Source organism: Antechinus flavipes, chromosome 3 (assembly GCF_016432865.1).
Source record: "Antechinus flavipes isolate AdamAnt ecotype Samford, QLD, Australia chromosome 3, AdamAnt_v2, whole genome shotgun sequence".
Lineage (NCBI taxonomy): Eukaryota > Metazoa > Chordata > Mammalia > Dasyuromorphia > Dasyuridae > Antechinus > Antechinus flavipes.
Genome location: NC_067400.1, coordinates 77,940,625 through 77,959,752, shown reverse-complemented (window position 1 = coordinate 77,959,752; position 19,128 = coordinate 77,940,625). Strand labels below are relative to the sequence as shown.

Below are 19,128 nucleotides of genomic sequence, written 5' to 3'. Positions count from 1 at the left end.
ATAGACTAGACACTAGTCTCTCTATCAGAACCCTATAAAGACCATTGGGAATATTATTTCCAGTTGAAGAGATGCTATGGATGATGAGCAAGCAAAGAAGAGTAAGAAGTAGTCAGTGAGGTAACAAGAGAACCAGGAGCAGGCAGTTTCAAAAAAATCTAAAGAGGAGAGAATATCAGGAGGACAGTGTGGGCAATAATGTCAAATATAAGTCTATAAATCAATAAGAATGAGGATTGATAAAAAAGCATCATCAATGTTTTTTTCCTATTTCCTTAAAAGGTTAGGGTAATCATTATGATTCCTACGAACTTTTTCAAAGTTCTTCATATGTCTCCCAAACTGTACACAATAATCTAGTAAAATTCTGCACTGAAAAGGGGATAAATACTGTGTTATCCTGACTATAGCTCTATCATATTTGAATTTTTTTTTTTTTTGGCTGCTTGCTGGTTTTTTTTTTTTTCCTTGACCTGGGAAGTTTGGAATTTGGGTATAATATTTCTGGGAGTTTTCATTTTGGGATCTCTTTCAAGAGGTGATCAGTGGATTCTTTCAATTTCTAGATAGATTATATACACATTAAAAACACACACAAAGATAGGGATATATATCCCTATTTTTCTCTTAATGACTTAATGACGAGGTGGAATATAGAATGCATGCTGGGGTTGGAAATGGAGAAAAGGGGGACATTTAACAACAACAATAATAACAACAAAGTAATTTTGGAATCAATATTTTGAAGGGAGACACAACTTACATATTTTGTCTACATGATTTTTTTTTAATAGGGCCGTTGCTACAATGGAGAATGCAAGACAAGGGATAATCAATGCCAGTACATCTGGGGAAGCAGTAGGTTTCATTTTCCTATAATTCCTATAATAAACACACAATAAATGTGTGTTTTTCCACAAATTCTTCTTTAGACTTTTGGCAAAATGTCATTTGCTTCTTGAAAAGATATAAGAAAAATGAACAAAAATATGTATATGAAAGTGGAAAATGTATAGTCTGTTAGTCATAAAAAATAAATCAATTTGCATTAATGTCTCATGTATGTAAATAGAAAATGAGAGATGATTCTTTCATTTTCTTATCTTTCTGAAAGGCATATTGATTTCTATTTTAGCAAAATCATACTGAATTCATGATGATCCATTGTCTTTGTGATTTACTTTATGTATTGATCATGAATATATATATATGCACATATGTGTATATGCACTTATTTATATAAATATATATGGAGTTTCCCAATCAAGCTTTCAGAGACCAATTGTGTCCCTATTTAGAAAATGTATTTTACAACTATGGCAAAGGCATCTCTTGGGATTTGGGATTGGGACTATTAGATCTTGTAATCCCATGGATTTTGGGAGTTCCTGAAAGTTAGCTCAGGGTCATCTATAGATATGTATATTATTTCACTTTTCATTTCTTTCTCTTAATTACCAATTATAAAGTGGTGGCACTAGATTCCTAAGCAAAGTTTAGACCTGTTTATTGGAATCTTTATTATATTTTTGTTAGACCAGTCACAAAGGAAGTTTTACCTATTAGAGGTACAAAACAGCTCACCTATCTCTCTCCTTCTTTTAAGGATATTCCCAAAGGATTTTCTTTATTAGTTCACATTTACTCTTCTAGGAATTCTTTCAATTTTATTTAGTTTGTGAGGGGCAAATTGGAAGGCAGAATATTGTTTTTTTCAGCTGTTAAAATAGTAAAAGACAGAGAGGGAGAAAAAGAAATGTCAAGAAAATCCTTCATTGCTTTTTTGCTACTTTTTTATTACCAGGCATCTTAAGCAGGTTCTATCACTGTAGATTGGGCTGTATATTCTAAAGAAAATCAAAAGCCAAGAAGAGATCCTAGTATAAATAGATTCATTTGGGTTATCAGTTTTGCAGAATTATTCATTGATGAAATATCTTTGTGAAATGCCTTGTTATTTTTTTAATTTATCAAGCACTTTTCAAGCTCCTCCTATATGCCAGTTCCCAACATGGATATCAGGGAAATGAAGGAAAAAATTAAATCATCCCTGTCATTAAAGAAATTCGATAATACAGGAATATAAAAGGGAAAATAGACAACAATTCTATCATTAGGTCTTCACACCTATTCTTTGGAATAGCTATTTTTATCCCCATTTTAGAGATGTGTAACCTGAGGCTAGGAGCAGTTAGTAAATGTTCAGAAAATTTTAAATCCAGCTCTTTATCCAATATTATAGATTTCAAAAAAAATAAATAAAATTCAAAGGACCAAAGTGCAGATTAAAAGAAAAACAAAAAAATCCTTGATGACTCTAAAAATATAAACCCTAGAGTTATATGAATTTTGTGTATATGAATTTATTAACTTTCTTGCTAGAGATAGTTATCTATTACCTGCATTTAGGAAGGAAATAATTTGCCCAGGTTTGGGATTATGAATGGAACCAACATCCTTCTTTTATTTCCCTTATCTTTGAAAGAGGCTGCCGGGTCTGACAAATTCTGCTATGAAAAACTTAACACAGAAGGCACTGAGAAAGGGAACTGTGGCAAAGATGGAGATCGATGGATTCAGTGCAGCAAACAGTAAGTGCTGAATCTTCAGCAGGAATGTGTGTGTATGTGTGTGTGTGAATATGAACGCACATATGAGCAAGGCCATTTATCAGTTCTTAATGTAAAGCTGGAGGGCACCAAAAATTAGCTTTAATGAGTTTTCCAAATGTGCAATGATTTTTAAAATATTCTCCAGTGTATATTTTTAACTTGGTAATTTTAGTGTATTTTGATGCCAAATGGCCAAGAGCCTAACATTTACAAAAACAATAATGATCCTATGAATGTTATGGCTTCAAGGGGAGAAATGTCTGCACTGGGGCAGCTTATTTAGCAATCATAATACTTTGCCAAAACTTAGTAAATATAGTCTTAACTTTTCATCTTAATAGAGCTGTAGTAGTACATAATTTGTGGATAGGATGATATAAAAATTGTTTTGCATACAAAATAGAAACAGTATATATTTGGGGAACCATTTTAAGTTAGGCAATCTACATTTCAAACACCTACTTTGTATAAAACATTGTCTGTTTTTAGGGTTTAAGATTAATCTACTGAATGATAATATTGAAAAGAAAAATTTTTCTTTTAAAATTGTGTATATTTTCCTTACCAGACTAAAGGAAGTTGTGAATTTTAAAATGAGAATTTTACTCAAGTTTCTGGGTTTGCTTAGCAAATTTGGGTGATCAGGTAATCAATTATAGAATACATTTTTCATTTTTAAATTAAAAAACTCAAATTTATATAGCCCTTCCTAAGATTTATACATTGCTTTCTTTGTAATACGATTTTCCAGGGGTGGGGGTCTTACAACTACTAAGTATCTGAGACAGAATTCATATATATTTTTCTTGACTCTTAACTCCTTCAGTCTTCCTGTTAGGCTATACCACTTTGATTGTTAATACTTGGGTAATTAATTTTCTTTGGTGTAGAGAAGTTTCATATTATTGTAGTGGGTTTTGTTGATTACTGATGTTCAATTCTTCATGACCTATTTGGGGTTTTCTTGGCAAAAATATTGGAATAATTTACCATTTTCTTCTTCAGCTCAATTTACAGATGAAGAAACTGAGCCAGACAGTTAAGTGATTTGCCCAAGCTCATATATCTAGTAAACGTTTGAATGTGTCTGAGGCTAGGTTTGAACTCAGATCCTCCTAACTAAAGGATTAGCACTCTATGAACTAAGCCACTTAGTTACCTGAAGTTTCATGGTAAAGAAATTTATATTGTTACTTATCAAGGTCATTATCCCATCTCTTCATCTAATATAGCCTGTATGAAGATAGATCATTTATTGTTTTTGTTCAGTCAATAAATGTTTATTAAGCACTTTGTATTAGGCATTGTGCTAAACAGTACCTAGTGATGATAGAGCAGTCCACAATAATGCATCCCAATGGAAAATGAAGAGAGAGGCTGGAGCACCTTTCTTAAAGTGAAGGTTTGGGGAGAAGCTCGCCTCTCCTGCCTCTAACTGGAGGATCGCCAAGAGTAGAAAGTGCTGATGAGGGACTGATGTGATATTACAGGATGATGAGGTTCCTGGAGGCATGATGGAGGATCCCACAGGAAAACAGCCAGGTAGGATATAAAAAGTTGACTAGAGCACATTAAGAATTCTCAACAGCAAGCTTAAGAATGACTTGGAACCAACAGCTACCTTAAGGATGACTTCCTATCCTTGGCGGTTTGATAATGTACATCTCATTTACACAATGGATCTTAGGACTATCAACTTTTCATCATATTTCTTTCAAGCCATTTCTGAGTCAAAAAAATGAATTAAATTGTTATTTAGGAAGAAAAAAAATATTAGAGATTTGAACGATTGTAATTTTTTCCTTTCCTTTTTTTTTTTTTTTTTTTTTTATCCCTATAGTGATGTGTTTTGTGGCTTTTTGCTCTGTACCAATCTTACTCGAGTTCCACGAATCGGTCAACTTCAGGGAGAAATCATTCCAACTTCCGTTTATCACCAAGGTCGAGTAATTGATTGCAGGTAACATATCATATATTGAGAACTTCAATTATCCAGGAAGTAAAACTTAAAAAGAGACAAAATCAGAGACAATAAATATCAAGAAAAATTGGAAGATAGCATCAAATAATTTGTTCAATTCATATTTTGTTACTGCTTTTTTTTGGAAAATCCCTAATATTACATATTTAAAGATTTGTTGTTTTCTTGTTGATTAATCATGCCCAACTCTTTGGACTCCAATTAGGGTTTTCTTGGTAAAGATACTGGAGTTGTTTGCCACTTATTTCTTTACCTTATTTTATAAGTGAAAAATTGAGACAAAGTTCAGTGATTTTTCTGGGGTCTTACAACCTAGTAAGTATCTGAAGTTTTTTTGAACTTAAGATTTTCCTAACTTCAGGCTTGGTGCTTTATCCACTGTGCCAATTAGATGGCCAGTAAAGATTAATGTGTCTAATTGTTTATAGATCACTATTCATTCATTCAGGCTACAAATATTTATTGTGTCGCCAGGCTTGCTCAGGATATCATGCTATTAAATGTTTAACATCATGGTACTTCCTTCTCACATGATCCAAGTTCCTCTGATTAGAATTTGTTATGATTTGAGCATTAAGTTTAAAAATTTGACAAAAGCAGTTTACCACATACTGTTTTCTAAACTGTGAGTAGACCAATGTGAGATTTTGTTGTTGTTAAGTTCTTCCAGTCATGGGATATATACATGGGATAAATACAATTACTTATGGAAAATATTTATTAGTGATGACTATTTTGTTTGTGTATGTATTTAATCATCTATGAGTAAGAGGTATAAAGTCCAGTTTAGTTGAGCAAAGGATCATGAGATTATGCAACAACTATACTGGACTATTTTGGATTATTTTAAATCATTAAATCAAAAAGCCTCTATTAAGTACCTACTATGTGCCATACATACTGCTTAATAGTCTTCAGAGGCTATATGCTCACTGCAACCATAATAACATTTGCATTATTTAAAACATGCCTGAATAGCTCTTCAAAATTTGCCATTGGGAATTCTAACATATTCTTTTGAATGTCTGTCATGGAGGCAAGTTATCATCCTTTGAAAAACAGATGACTTCATTTATTACTTTTCAGAGATGAAGCCATCTGATATAAACTTCTTCAACCCTCTTCCCCTACTCCTTCAATCCATTCTATATTCCTACCATTTTCCCCTTCTGGTTTCAGAGTAAAGAGTGGCAATCCTTCTTGCCACAGCTAAATTTTTCTTTGGTGACTTATTTTGTAATCTTGGTTTGTTATATTCCATCTCTTTGCACATGTTCATGGTGACCCAGTGCTTGGAAAGGGATATATTTGCCTCTTATCCTTCAACATACAGCATAGGTGATAACTTTTCAGTCTCTTAATACTCTTCAATCCTTAATACTCTTTCAATCTTTCTTTTTTTCCTCTGGTTAGTGTCTTTTGTACACATCATATTCTAATATATGTTAAAGTTTTTGTACATCTATGTTATAAGTCCTACCTAATTGTTGCTTTTTATCTTAGTGATATAACCTTGGAGACTAGGACATTAAGCTGTATATAGTAGGTACTCAAGATTTATTAAATACCTACTTAAATACGTCACTTAATGTTATATACTAACTACATAACTACTTTGTACAGTAGGTACTTAATAAATCTTTGCTTGCTTGAATTGAATTGTTCTTCCATCTCCCTCATCTTTGTCTATAATCTTTAGGTTTGATGCAGATATATTCTAGGGTTTGTCATTCCTTCAGCTCATTTTACAGATGAAGAAACTGAGGTAAATAGGTTAAGTGACTTGTCTGGGGTCACACAGCTAACAGCTGTACACATTTTCTTTCTCCAGTGGTGCCCATGTTGTTTTAGATGATGATACTGATGTAGGGTATGTGGAAGACGGAACTCCATGTGGCCCATCCATGATGTGTCTTGATAGAAAGTGCCTCCAGATTCAGTCCTTAAACATGAGCAGCTGCCCCCTTGATTCCAATGGCAAAGTTTGTTCAAATCATGGGGTAAGTAAGTAAGGATGTAACAGGAGGTTGAACCACGCCCTCTTTGACTGTAGGTATTTTGTTATTTGATACTTGAAAAGTTTTACTGAATTAAAATGTCATATTTAGTGATTTTTTTGTACAATTATGCTGCCTACTATGTTTGACCTATTTATTTACTGATATCAAGAAATTAATATTTGATGAAGAACAGATGCTTATGACTACTACACACACCCCCATTTATATACATATACACATGCTAATTTACTTTTATGATGTAGACTCATAGGGATTTTGAATTAGAGGCAGAAGGCACTTTAAGGCTACATTTGATTTCCTTATTGGACATATGAAGAAACTAGGTACTGAGCAAGTAAAAGACTTGTCCAAGGTCACACAAGTAGTGAGTTACCATTAGTATTTGAACCTAGCTCCAGCAGCCTTAACATTAGTATTTGCTGTCAAATATATTCCTATCAAATCCCATCCCATTCTTCTTTTGTCAAGCTCAGTCATCACAAGTCGAATTTACATAGTGTTTTAAAGCTTGCAAAGCACTTTTCTTTTAGCAATACTCAGGTTAGTACCACAAGTATTTCAAGTTTAGAGACTAGTAAGACTAGAGTTCAAAATCTTTTTCAGCTATCTAATAACTATGTGACCCTAAGCAAGTCACTTTGTCTGTCTCAGCCTCAGTTTCCTTGCCTATAAAATGGGGGTGAACACTTACCTCACAGGATTGTCATGAGGATGAAATGATAAAATGTGTGTAAAGTGTTCTGTAAATCTTGAGTGTTCTAAAAATGTTAGTAGTTTATGAATTGTTTCTTATTTATTTATTTGTTATCACCTCCATTTTACAGATACAGTTGAGAGGTTCAGTGACTTGCCCATGATTACATAATAGCTATCTTGAAAGAGACACTGTAATTCCATTGCCACAGTATGTGTCATGTTGCTAAAATTTTCATTTTCTATTGGAAAAAGTCAGAGCAAATGAGGAGATGGGAGGAAGTTAATAAGGTCCCTAAAAGAACTTCCCACCATATTGACATCTCCTGCTCAAAGTGAGTTCTTGGGAAATATTTGTTGAATTGAATTAAAGCTATTTGCTCTTTCAAGGTAAAGTTTAAACCATGTCAAGTGACTTCTCTCACATCCTTCAGTATTCATTCAACAAAAACTCAAGATGCTTTAAGAATAAGTACCAGACAGATTGCTAGTATTAAAATGGGCATTTCCTGTGTATTTGTACTTTAAGAAATAAAAGCTGAAGAGTAAGAATCCAGCAACAAAAAGAAGGAAGGAAATATGCACTTTATTAAGCACCTTAGTTTACTATGTGTGGAGCATTATGCTAAGTGCTTTACAGATATTATCTCATTTGATCCTCACAACAATCCTAGGAAATAGGTGCTGTTATTATCCCTCTTTAAGGTTGAACAAACTAAGGAAAACATAAGTTAAATGACTTCCCTAAAAGACAGATGGTAAGAGTCTGAGGCTGAATTTGAACTCAGTTCTTCCTGATTTTAGACCTAGCACTCAATCTTACCACTTCTAATTAAAGTTGAAAGGGACTTGACAGGTCACTCATTCAATGCTCTTATTTTTTAGATGAGAATACTTCCTCTCTCCATAGTTTAGTGAAAATGATAACATTTGCACGAGTACTTAGCAATCTTCTAAATTCCATGAGGGGCTCATTGCTCTTTCACATTATTTAAACTGCCACCTTTTATATGTAAGACCATGTACTTAGAAAGTCCACAGACACTTACACCAAAGCCATATATATATATATATATAAAAGAAAAAGTAAACACTTGCTTAGTTTGATGTAGGAAAAGGAAGGTTTGGTGAAGCATTCAGACTTCAGAAAGGGAAAACAAGAGCCATGTGATAAAATTGAAGACTCTAAAATGATGGCAAAGAGAAAAAGAAAATATCCCATCAAAGTAAATATGTTGGGGTAAAGGATATTGAATGGAGACCTTGGGTGGGTTAAAGGAGCTCCAAATTCCAAAGAATTGGATGTTCCCTCTTGCTTATGTTATTGGCTCTAATTCTTTGGACAAAGGAAAGGTAGAGAGATTTTGATGCAGCTTATGATATCTTTTTTTTTTTCCATTTACTCTCCACTGGCATTAATCCTAGTCAGTTTGTTACAACTTTTAAGATTAAGAAATCCATTTATGCTAATAAGTTTATATCCTCTTTAGTAAGCCTTCTTTTTATGCAGTTCATATGAAGAGTGATAAAGGCTTCAAGAAATATTACACTGATCCCTACTACCAATGATTAGTGTTCTTCAAAGCCTTGCAGAGACCTTTTTATTCCTTCTGAATTTCATCCCATTTAAGTATAATGTCAGAAACTTAGAAATTAGAACAGCCAAACTACACTGAATAGTCTGATCACAGAAGGCATCTTTTACCTCTGTGACATATTCACTACCAGTCAACAAATATTAGGAAGTCTACATAGCTAGCCCAGTGCATTGTGCCAAGGAGTGCATGGGAAGAATCAATATAGCTTTGATTGCCTACCTACAAGAATCTTACAGTTTTTTTTAAGGACACAAGAAACCATATTATATGGTGTCAAGCTTCATAAAGCACTGTTATTTCATTTTATCCTCATAACACACCTGAGAGGGAGGTACAATTTTCACTTCATAGATGAAGAAACTAAGACAGAGTTAAATGCCTTGCCCAGGTTAAAAGATAGGATCTGAGAGAGATCTCATACATCCAGGTCCAGTGGATGGCAATCACTTTGCCAACTAGCTGCTTCTAGTAATCCGTGAACAGTAAGTGTAGTATCAGGTGCTAACATATATAGGTTATTGAAATCAATCTTGTCATTTTATTTTATTTTATTTTTGAATGCCTCTAAATTTTTATTTTCTTCTAAATAGTATTAATTTTTTCCAATTACATGTAAAAATAATTTAAAACATTTTTTGAATAGCTTTTTTCCCCAAATACAAGCAAAGATAGTTTTCAACACTTATTTTTGCAAAACTTTGTTCCAAATTTTTCTCCACCCCCATAGACAGCAAGCAATCTTATATAGGTTGAACATGTGCAATTCTTCTAAACATATTTCCATATTTGTGATGTTGCATAAAAATTGTCATTTTATAGGAAGGACACAGACCCAAAGATGACAAGTGACTTATCCATTTCTGTTCTCCAAGGAAAGTCTAGTTAAGAGCAGGTAATCAGGAAGCCTGTGTATGGGTGTAGTATCTGGCCATAGTGACCCATTAAACAGATCAAAATATAAAACAACTTTCAATCCTGTGTGACAGTCATGCTTACCCTTACCTGCTCCTTAATGGCATCCACATGATTATAGGTATTAATAGTTGTGTGTGCTTTCTGTCAGTGACTAGCAATTTCCCATTGTAGGTGGAAGATACACCTCTAGAGGGCTGAGAGTCACATTAGACAGGATGAGGAGGATACACTGTGATCAGTACTAGCAGAAGGATTCTCCACAATGCTGTGATAACAGACTTATTGAAGTGTTATCTTCATTTTTCAAACTACAAAAAAATCCACAAAATTGTTTTTGACACATTATTTTATCTTAATATTTTATTTTTCCCAGTTACATTTTTTGTATTTGTTTTTAAAAATGTTGTGTTCTAGATTCTTTCCCCTTCCTCCCTTCTTTCCCCCTCACCAATGGGAAGGCACATGTGAAGTTATGCAAAACATTTCTATAAAAGTCATGTTGCAAAAGAAATCATAGCTTTCCCCCCAAAAAATAAAGTTAAAAAAAGGATGCTTCATTCTGTATTCAAACACAATCACTTCTTCAGAATAGTCTTGGATCATTGTATTCCCGAGAATAGCAAAATCCTTCACAGCTGAACATCCCACGACATTGCTATTACTTTGTACACAGTACATTTCACTTCGCATGAGCTCATGGAGGACTTTCCAGGATTTTTTGAAAGCAGTCTGCTCCCCATTTCTTGTAGAACAATAGTATTCCATCATAAGCACATAACAAATGATGGATATTCCCTCAAGTTCCAATTCTTTGCCCTGAGAAAAGAGCTGCTATAAATATTTTTGTACATATAGTTGACATTATTTTTGCCACATGTAATCATTGTTCAAGACCTTAGGGAATACTTTAAGGAAGTTTTAAATAATTTGAAAAAGCTTGAAATTATTTTTCAACTTAATTAAAAGTTATGTAACTTAGCAACAGAAGCAGTGTAAAAAAGAGCTTAAAATGTAGCTTTTTAACCTTTGATCAGTTGGAAATGCGAGACTAGTGGCAGCAAGAACAATTCTTTAAAGACTTTGTTGTTCAGTTATTTTCAGTTGTGTCCAAATCTTCATGACCCCATTTGAGATTTTCTTAGTGAGGGTACTGGAGTAGTTTGCTATTTTCTTCTCCAGCTCATTTTACAGATGAGGAAACTGAGGCAAAACAAACTTAAGAGACATGCCCAAGGTCACACAGCTAGTATCTTATGATTAATGATTAAGATCCCCTATATTGCATCAATAGCATAATAAGAGTACCCACTACCTTGGAGAGAGAGAGAGTGTGTGTGTGTGTGTGTGTGTGTGTGTGTGTGTCTGTGTGTATGTGTCTGTGTATGTGTGTTTGGAGTGGAATAGGGTGGAAGAAGGTTTCTTTGTTCTGTATTACTAGTAAAATTTAAATGTCAGCCTTAGACTATAAAATTCATGGAGGGGAGACCATCCTGCAAGAGGCTTCTCCCATGGCTATTCCATAGTAACTGAACAATGAGGCAATAAAAGAAACTATTACCAGAAAATCACAATGAAAACACTCTTTGTTCATATTTTCTCTCTCACAGGTGTGTAGTAATGAAGTCACCTGCATTTGTAATAACACCTGGGCAGGGACAGACTGCAGCATCCGAGATCTTATCAAAAAACCTCCAGCCTCAAAGGATGATGGACCCAAGGGTTTGTGATTTGAGTTCCTTTTTATTGTATATATTTAGATAATCCTTGCCCCAAAGGCGCCAGTAGAGTGATATCACAGTTTTAGAAGGATATATAGAATGTTTTTCTTTTTTTTAATTCACCCAGGTCCTATAATTAATACAATTGTAGTGTTCTACATGTCATGTATTGACAACTGTCTTTGTCTGTACTTTGTTTCATCATTCAGAAGCCACATTTAAGGGAAAATGAGTTTAGTAATTTTTCTCCTTTCTAGGTTTTCACTATTTTTTTTCTCCTTTAGTCACATTCTTTTTCATCAACATGGGAATGTACCCAATTAAAGGACAAATCATAAGATAGTTTACAAAGTACTGTCTTCATAGCAATCCTGGGAGTTAGTATAATTATTTTTTAAAAATCTCCACTTTACAGATGAGGAAATTGAGTCTCATTGGCTTGCCCAGTATCACAAATCTAGTTGGTGGTAAAGAGGTATCTAAAGATCTGGTCTTCTGATTTCCACTTTGGTACTCTTATTCCTACATGGCACCATCTTTTTCATTATATTGCTTAATCATTATTGTCCTCCCCTTCTGTTATCCTTATTTCACAAAGTAATTGAGGTCTAGAGAGATATTACAACTTATTTAAAGTCACACATACATATCTACACATGTACATATATGTAGGCACATGTGTATATATATATACACATGTGTGCATATATATATAAAGATGTATAACTATATCTACACATATATATATGTAGTCATTTTCTGATGGTAGTTTACTTTAGAATCTGAATTTGAAGTCTAAACATGATAATGCTAATATTATCCTGAAAAGACAGGGGACACATTATATTGTACAATCCTCATTCTTCCAGGAAAACTTAACAACAAAGAGTTTCTTTCAATATCTAACCTAATGCAGGAGTACGGGAATCATTAAAGAATTGCTACACACACCCAAGGGATGACATGTTTATTAAATAATGAAGAATCATTCTTAATGCATTAATATTGTTATTTAGGGTGACACTATGATTTTGCTCATAACAATCATAATATTCTTCAAATAATTAATGACTGCATATAAAAACAAGACTGTGTGTATGGGAACTTTACAACATTGCTAATAATAATGGGGTAGGACAAACGAAAAATCTCAGTTTTCATATTCAAGTTTTTAAAATGTTAAAGATTAAAATAAATCCTGCTTGGATTTTTTTTCATTAATGGTTTTCTCACATTATAACTATGTTTGGAACACCATATGGAGAGGTTGGCCAATTTTCAGTAAGTAGTTAAATTAAATCTACAATTCAATTAGCTCTATGGATTTGGGAAATTACCTACTTTATTTTCCTACTGTTTGAATTTTTAAAGAAAGTAATTTTTATAATTGCACTGACAGAGAGCACTGCAAACCAAATCCTTCTAAATTGTGCACCCTTTTCTCCTAAGATATATTCAGACAGTGTGCATTTGTGCTACCACAGCTGTGTTGTACATAGTGCTGATACACTTTCTAAGATTAGTTTTAAGTAAGAGACCTAAGTAAACTAAAAAGTAAAGTGACTTAGTGCTCCCCATCCCCCAGTTAATGAATGATCTATTAAAAACTCTTCTAATTGACTTGAGCATCAAATTGACTACCTATTTTCTCTCTCTCACATCTACATAAAGAGGATATGAAACACTATGGAAAAGCATTTGTTAGGATCTCATGGTCTCCTGCAAGTGGGACAAAATCACACACACAAAATCCTTTTACTTATGCTTTTAGATCTGTTGCTAAAACACATAGCTGAGTTCTTTTTTGATCCAGAAGTATTAATTTTGTAAACAAGATGTCAAAATATGGTCCTAAATAAATATAGCCCACAAGTTTTGGCATTGCCAAGGGAAGGAAGAGAAGTTGGTGGGAAGAGCTATAGCTTTCAGGGGTTGATTTGGATGGGTATATTTAATTTACATTTCCCCTATTAAGAGGAAAAGCGTTGGGAGCTGTGATTTCATCAGTTTAGGGAATTCCTGGATGATGAAATTGTTTTGACCAAAGCAGGTGCTTTCAACAAGGGACTCAAAGGAGAGAGCATTGGACTTGGATTCAGGAAGAGATGAGTTCAAATATGGCCACAGATCCCCTCACTAGTGGTGTGACCCTCACTAGCTAGTCACTTAACCTTTCATGGCCTTAATTCCTTCATTTGTAAAATGGGGATAATAATAGTGCCTAACTCCCCATGGTATTGTGAGAATCTAATGAAAGAATGTTTATAAAACTCTTAGCAAATCTTAAAACATTATATGAATACTAGCTATTAATATTATTTATTTATTATTATTATTAGGTTAGTGTCTTTTCTGCAACTTCTAGTCTTGGAGAATTATCTAATACCCAAAGAGACTTACCTATGTCCACTGTTTGTCTGAGGTGTAGTCTGAACTCAGGTCTTCCTGCTTCCAAGGCCAATATCCCCTGTCTTTTGCCATTCTTCTCTTATTTTAATATGATCATAAAATTAAGATTTTAGAGAATTATAACACTTCTTTCAAGTTCTCTCTCTGTCTCTGTTTGTCTCTTTATCTTTCTCTCTCTCTGTCTCTGCCTTTGTCGTTCTTCCTCTCTGACAGTCTGTCTCTCCCTTCCTCTCTCTCTGTCTCTGTTTCTTTCTTTCTCTCTCTCTCTGCCTCTGCCTTTGTCTCTCTCTGTTTCTGTCTCTCTCTGTCTCTCTGTCTTTTGTTTTGTCTCTGCCTCTGTCTTTGTCTTTCTCTCTCTGGCTCTGTCTCTGTCTCTCTTGTTCCTACTCTGTCTCTCTCTCTTTCTGTGTCTTTTTTCTCACTTCTCTCCTTGCCCCCAATGGGAAACAATCCCCTGCTTACTTTCCACTAGTTTTTTCCTGAAAAGAAGTCCAAATGGACCTCCAGAACCTATTTAATGAAAATACTATTCTAACAGAGGAATCAATCATTGATCTGTTGAGATTTTAAAAATATTTTGAACTTTTATGCTTATATTTAAAAAGATGAAGAAGATTATTCATGTATTGTTCCTCTGAGAAAGTTGGAGGTAACTCAGAATAGAAATATTGTCATAGATGAGAATGAGGGCAAAGCTATTTCATCTGGCTCAGTATTTTGTCCTCTCTCTTAGGAACTTCCTGGATACCTGTAATAAGCTGGGAAAGATCACCCCCAACCCTTTCTTCTCCACATACTCTCTTTACTCCTTTCCATTGCCAGTTCCTATATAATTTAAATTACATTCTTGGAGGAAGCTCCAAGATTAAATTAGAATTTAAATTAAATTCCGGAAAGAGCTTTAGGAGTAGTGACCCATTGTGAAGAGAATGATGCTCACAGATGCCCCTGGCTCTCCCTTTACCCTGAAGGTAACAGAATAAATCTTTTAACTGCATTGATAATGAAATTATTAACAATTCCAGTGAAGCTTTAACATGCTAAATAAAAAGAAGATGCTATGACTTAATATGAATGAGCATCAGCTACTACATTAGATAAATGGTTCATTTACCTGAGCAATCAAAGTAAAGTATGTAATTTGGTACCAATCAATGATACAATTTCCCAGGACTTCTCATAGGTCTTCAATTGCTTTGGAAAGCTTAATTGACATCTTTGTAAAATATAAATTTTGTGGGGTGCCATTTCATATATTGGGGTGCATCATGTATGTTTTGTGATTTTGGTTTTTATATTTCTGGTTAAAAGGAGAATTGCTATGTGAGATTACTTTTGTTTTATTTATATTTAATACATATAATATTTAGGTTCCATTTTATATTTAGAATAAGAGGGAAAAAACCTTTTACATTTGCTTTATGAAAGCAGTTGTAGCACCTGAAGAAATCTTATTTTCATCTCAAGGCAAAAACTTTGACTATAAATCTTTATCTTATTGTAGAATGGAATACACACTATCTTGTTTTCTCTGTAATTCTGATTTTGCTTTCCAAATTGGTTTGGTATTATTATGAGAGTTATTGTGGACCATCAGAATGTCATTGGATGGAGTAAGAAGCATGGGGTTCAAATCCTGCCCCCACCCCTCATCTGTGTAACTATGGGCAAGTCACATAATCTCTCTATATCTCCATTTCCTCATCTGTTAAATGAGGGGAGTTGAAATAGATGACCACTAAGGTCTCTTTCAGCTCTAGATCTATGATTGTATGAGCTGAGATTGTGTTTCTTCCAGAATGTTTGCCAAATACAGTACTTTACCCATGCAGAATGATTTGGCTCATTATATTTTTCTAATAATGCTTTCCCAAATAATAATGATAACTCAGATCTATACAATTCTTTAAAATAAAACACACACACACACACACATACACACACCAGATTTCTCACAACATCTGAGGTAGACAGAGCAAGGATTACTATTTCTATTTTATTGATAAAGAAACAGGTTCTAGGATGCATATTCATGATCAGACACTAAGACTAGAGTTAAGAAAACAACACATTTCTTCTTACAATAAATAATCCATTTGAAATGATGAACTACATAAATCATGAAATCACAGAATTGGAAAGGAATCTCAAGAGTGCAATTGAAATGACCTCTGCAACATCTCTGGCAAGTGGTTATCCAGATTCTTTTTGATTACCAATAATGAGAGAGCTAATTGGTTCACTGGGAAGAGTACTGGGCCTGGAGTTGAAAGTTCTCTTCCTCATTTCAACTCTGTCCTCAGGCACTTACTAGTCACCAAACCCTCAGTTTCCTCATCTGTAAAATGAGCCAGAGAATGAAATGGCAAACCACTTCAGTATCTCTTCCAAGAAAACCTCAAATGGGGTTACAAAGAGTTAAACATAACTAAAAAATGACAAAGCAAAGTAAATTTTTCCTCATAGCAAACTGAAATGTGTATCTCTTCAATTTCAATCCATTCTTCCTGTTTCTGCTCTCTAGATTGAAGAGGAGCAAATTTAACCTCTTTCCTACATAGCAGCCTTCCAGGGACAGATAGAGATATTTGTTCGATCTATCTCCGAAGTTTTTTTGGGGAAAGGTTTAAAAAACTTTAAACACAGCTGCTTCCCTCTCCCCAAACTTGACATACACCACATTCCCTCACCCTTTCATCCTAGTCTTTTTTTTTTTTCCTCTCTCTCTCTCTTTTTTAAGCTAAAATAGTCCATATTCATTTTAACTAATTGTCATATGATTTCAATTCTCCTCATTGCCCTGGTCAGCTTCCTCTAGATGTGTTTTGACTTGTTAATGTTCTTCCTGAAATGTGATTTCCCCAAACTGAAAACTATACTCCAAATGTGGTCTGACTAGGGCAGAATGCATCAAAGCCATCATCTTCATTCTGAATACTTCTTGCAGCAAGGTAGCTTAAGGTCTCTTTAGGCAATCCCTTCACACTATTGATGACCATTGAGTTTGCTCTCCCTAAGGTTCTTGCCAAAGCTGAGTAGTCTAGCCACAGCTCCACTATCTTTGACTTAATGTAGTTGCAATTTTTTAATCCAAATGTAGTGGCTGTTTTTTTTAATCCATGCACAAAATTTTACATTTATCCAGAATAACTTTTGTTTTATTAGATTCAGTTTGCTGTTCTAGCCCAATGAAACTAGAATGAATGCCATTAGTAACCCTTAATCACTACTCCTTTGGCTCCCAAACTCAACTAGTTTTGAATTCATACCATTGTGTTATTGTCCAATTCATATCTCTTTAATTAAAGATAAATGAAAGTTTTTGTCAACTGACTTCTAGAAATCCATGTACATGATGTCTACTATAGTTTTCTGAATCCTATATCACAAAAAGTTAGTGTAGAGTGGTCATTCTTGATGCTGCTCATAGTAATTGCACATCATTTCCTAAGTACCTATGAACTATAACCAGGGATATGCTGAAGCCCTTTGATACCACAAATGTGTTTTTGGAGTCAGCTATTAAACATTTGCTTGCACATTCCTGGCTATATATGCCTTGATTACTTCATTTTAACATCTTGCCAATAATTTATTTCAAGCTCTTAGCTTGAAGAAGAACTAAGGTTCAGTGGAAAGAACATTGCCTTCAGAATCTGAGGACCTGGATTCAAATTCTGCTTTTACTACTTTCTACGTGGGTGACATTAGAAAGTCATTAAATCTCCTTGGGCCTCACTTTTCTCATCTGTTAAACGAAAAGGCTGGCTTACATGGATTCTGAGACTATTTCTTGTTCCCTCTCTATCATCATAGGACATTTTAGCCTTCTTTTCCCTTTAATAAAATTAGAATGTTTGTTTCTTTGTAGTCCTGGGGTACTTTTCCTTTTTTCCATAGTTCCTTAGAGATCAACAAGAGTAGCTCAGCAATCATATCTGTTGGTTCATTCCATACTCTGAGATACAGTTTGAAGGAACCTGAAGACAATGAACTCCTTGATGGCAACTAAGGGATCTTTACAGGGGTCCTCAAACTACAGCCCCGGGCCAGATGCAGCAGCTGAGGACATTTATCCCTCTCCAGGGCTATGAAGTTTCTTTATTTAAAGTTTTTGTTTTTACTATAGTCCGTCCCTCCAACAGTCTGAGGGACAGTGAACTGGTCCCCTATTTAAAAAGTTTGAGGACCCCTGTAATTTACCATTTCCTTGCTCATCTTGGATTTCCCTTTCCTACTAACCATTTTGCTCTATTCTTCTAGTCTTCAAATCATTCATTAGAGAAAACTAAAGAAAAATAAGGTTGGAATAGTTCACTCTTTATTAGGGTTCCATCAGTTTCAAAGAATTCAAAGAATTAAAAAACTTACATTTTTCTTCCTGCTGCCCCAAACATTGCTTAAAAGGCTCTTTCTGGTATCTTTTGCATTGCATTAGTTAGTCTTAACTTATTTCCGGTTTTAGCATCACTCACAGTCTTTTGCATTTTATTTTTAAAAGTATATATATATATATTTTGGACAAGAGCAAGATAATTCTGTCCCACACCCAACATTTAGTGAATTTTGTTACATGAGAATTCTGGAAATAGTATTTCCTAAATAATGAATAATATGCATTAGCAGTATACAGAATGAACTTAATAAAAAAAATATTTGTTTGTGGTTTCTTTCTCATCTTCACCACAATACAAGTTATCTTTTCAATTTTTGAATATATCCACAGTGCTCTATCTGAAATGCAGATGATTGCCTTGTGAATTTAAATTTCTTCCCCTTCCCTCCTTTCCCCTCTTCTCTTCTTTTTCCTCTCCTCCCTTTCCTTCCATTCCTCTCTTCTACCCTGTCCTCCCTTTCCCTTTCATAGCCTCCTCCTCCCCTCTCCTTTTCTCTTCCTTCCCTCCTTTACCCTCCTTACCCCCTTTCCCTTCTCTACTTTCTCATCCTTCTTCATCTTTTCCTTCCCTCTCCTCCTTTCCTTTCCTCTCTTCTTCTTTTTCCTTCATCTCCTCCACATGTGGTATAGTCTCAAAATTGAAAATAAGGAGACATGGAAAGAGGGAGGAGAGTATCCCACTAATAAACAGTATGACCTTTGGAAAAGTCACAAGGGATTCCTCCAATTTTCTCATTTGGAAATTGATTGTTCTGTTTCACCTTTATGTCTCTGACAGACTCTAA

General features: G+C 34.3%; 1 protein-coding gene across 3 annotated transcripts in view; it reads left to right on the top strand.

Moving 5' to 3' along the window:
• ADAM23 (ADAM metallopeptidase domain 23) overlaps positions 1–19,128 on the top strand; it is a 213,117-nt gene that overhangs the window by 174,764 nt on the left and 19,225 nt on the right. For all 3 annotated transcript variants that reach the window (XM_051983695.1, XM_051983693.1, XM_051983694.1), the window contains exons 20-24: positions 795–858; positions 2,486–2,591; positions 4,453–4,572; positions 6,425–6,593; positions 11,428–11,539. In XM_051983695.1, coding sequence (XP_051839655.1) covers positions 795–858; positions 2,486–2,591; positions 4,453–4,572; positions 6,425–6,593; positions 11,428–11,539 — 571 coding nt within the window. The remainder of the gene's footprint in view (positions 1–794; positions 859–2,485; positions 2,592–4,452; positions 4,573–6,424; positions 6,594–11,427; positions 11,540–19,128) is intronic.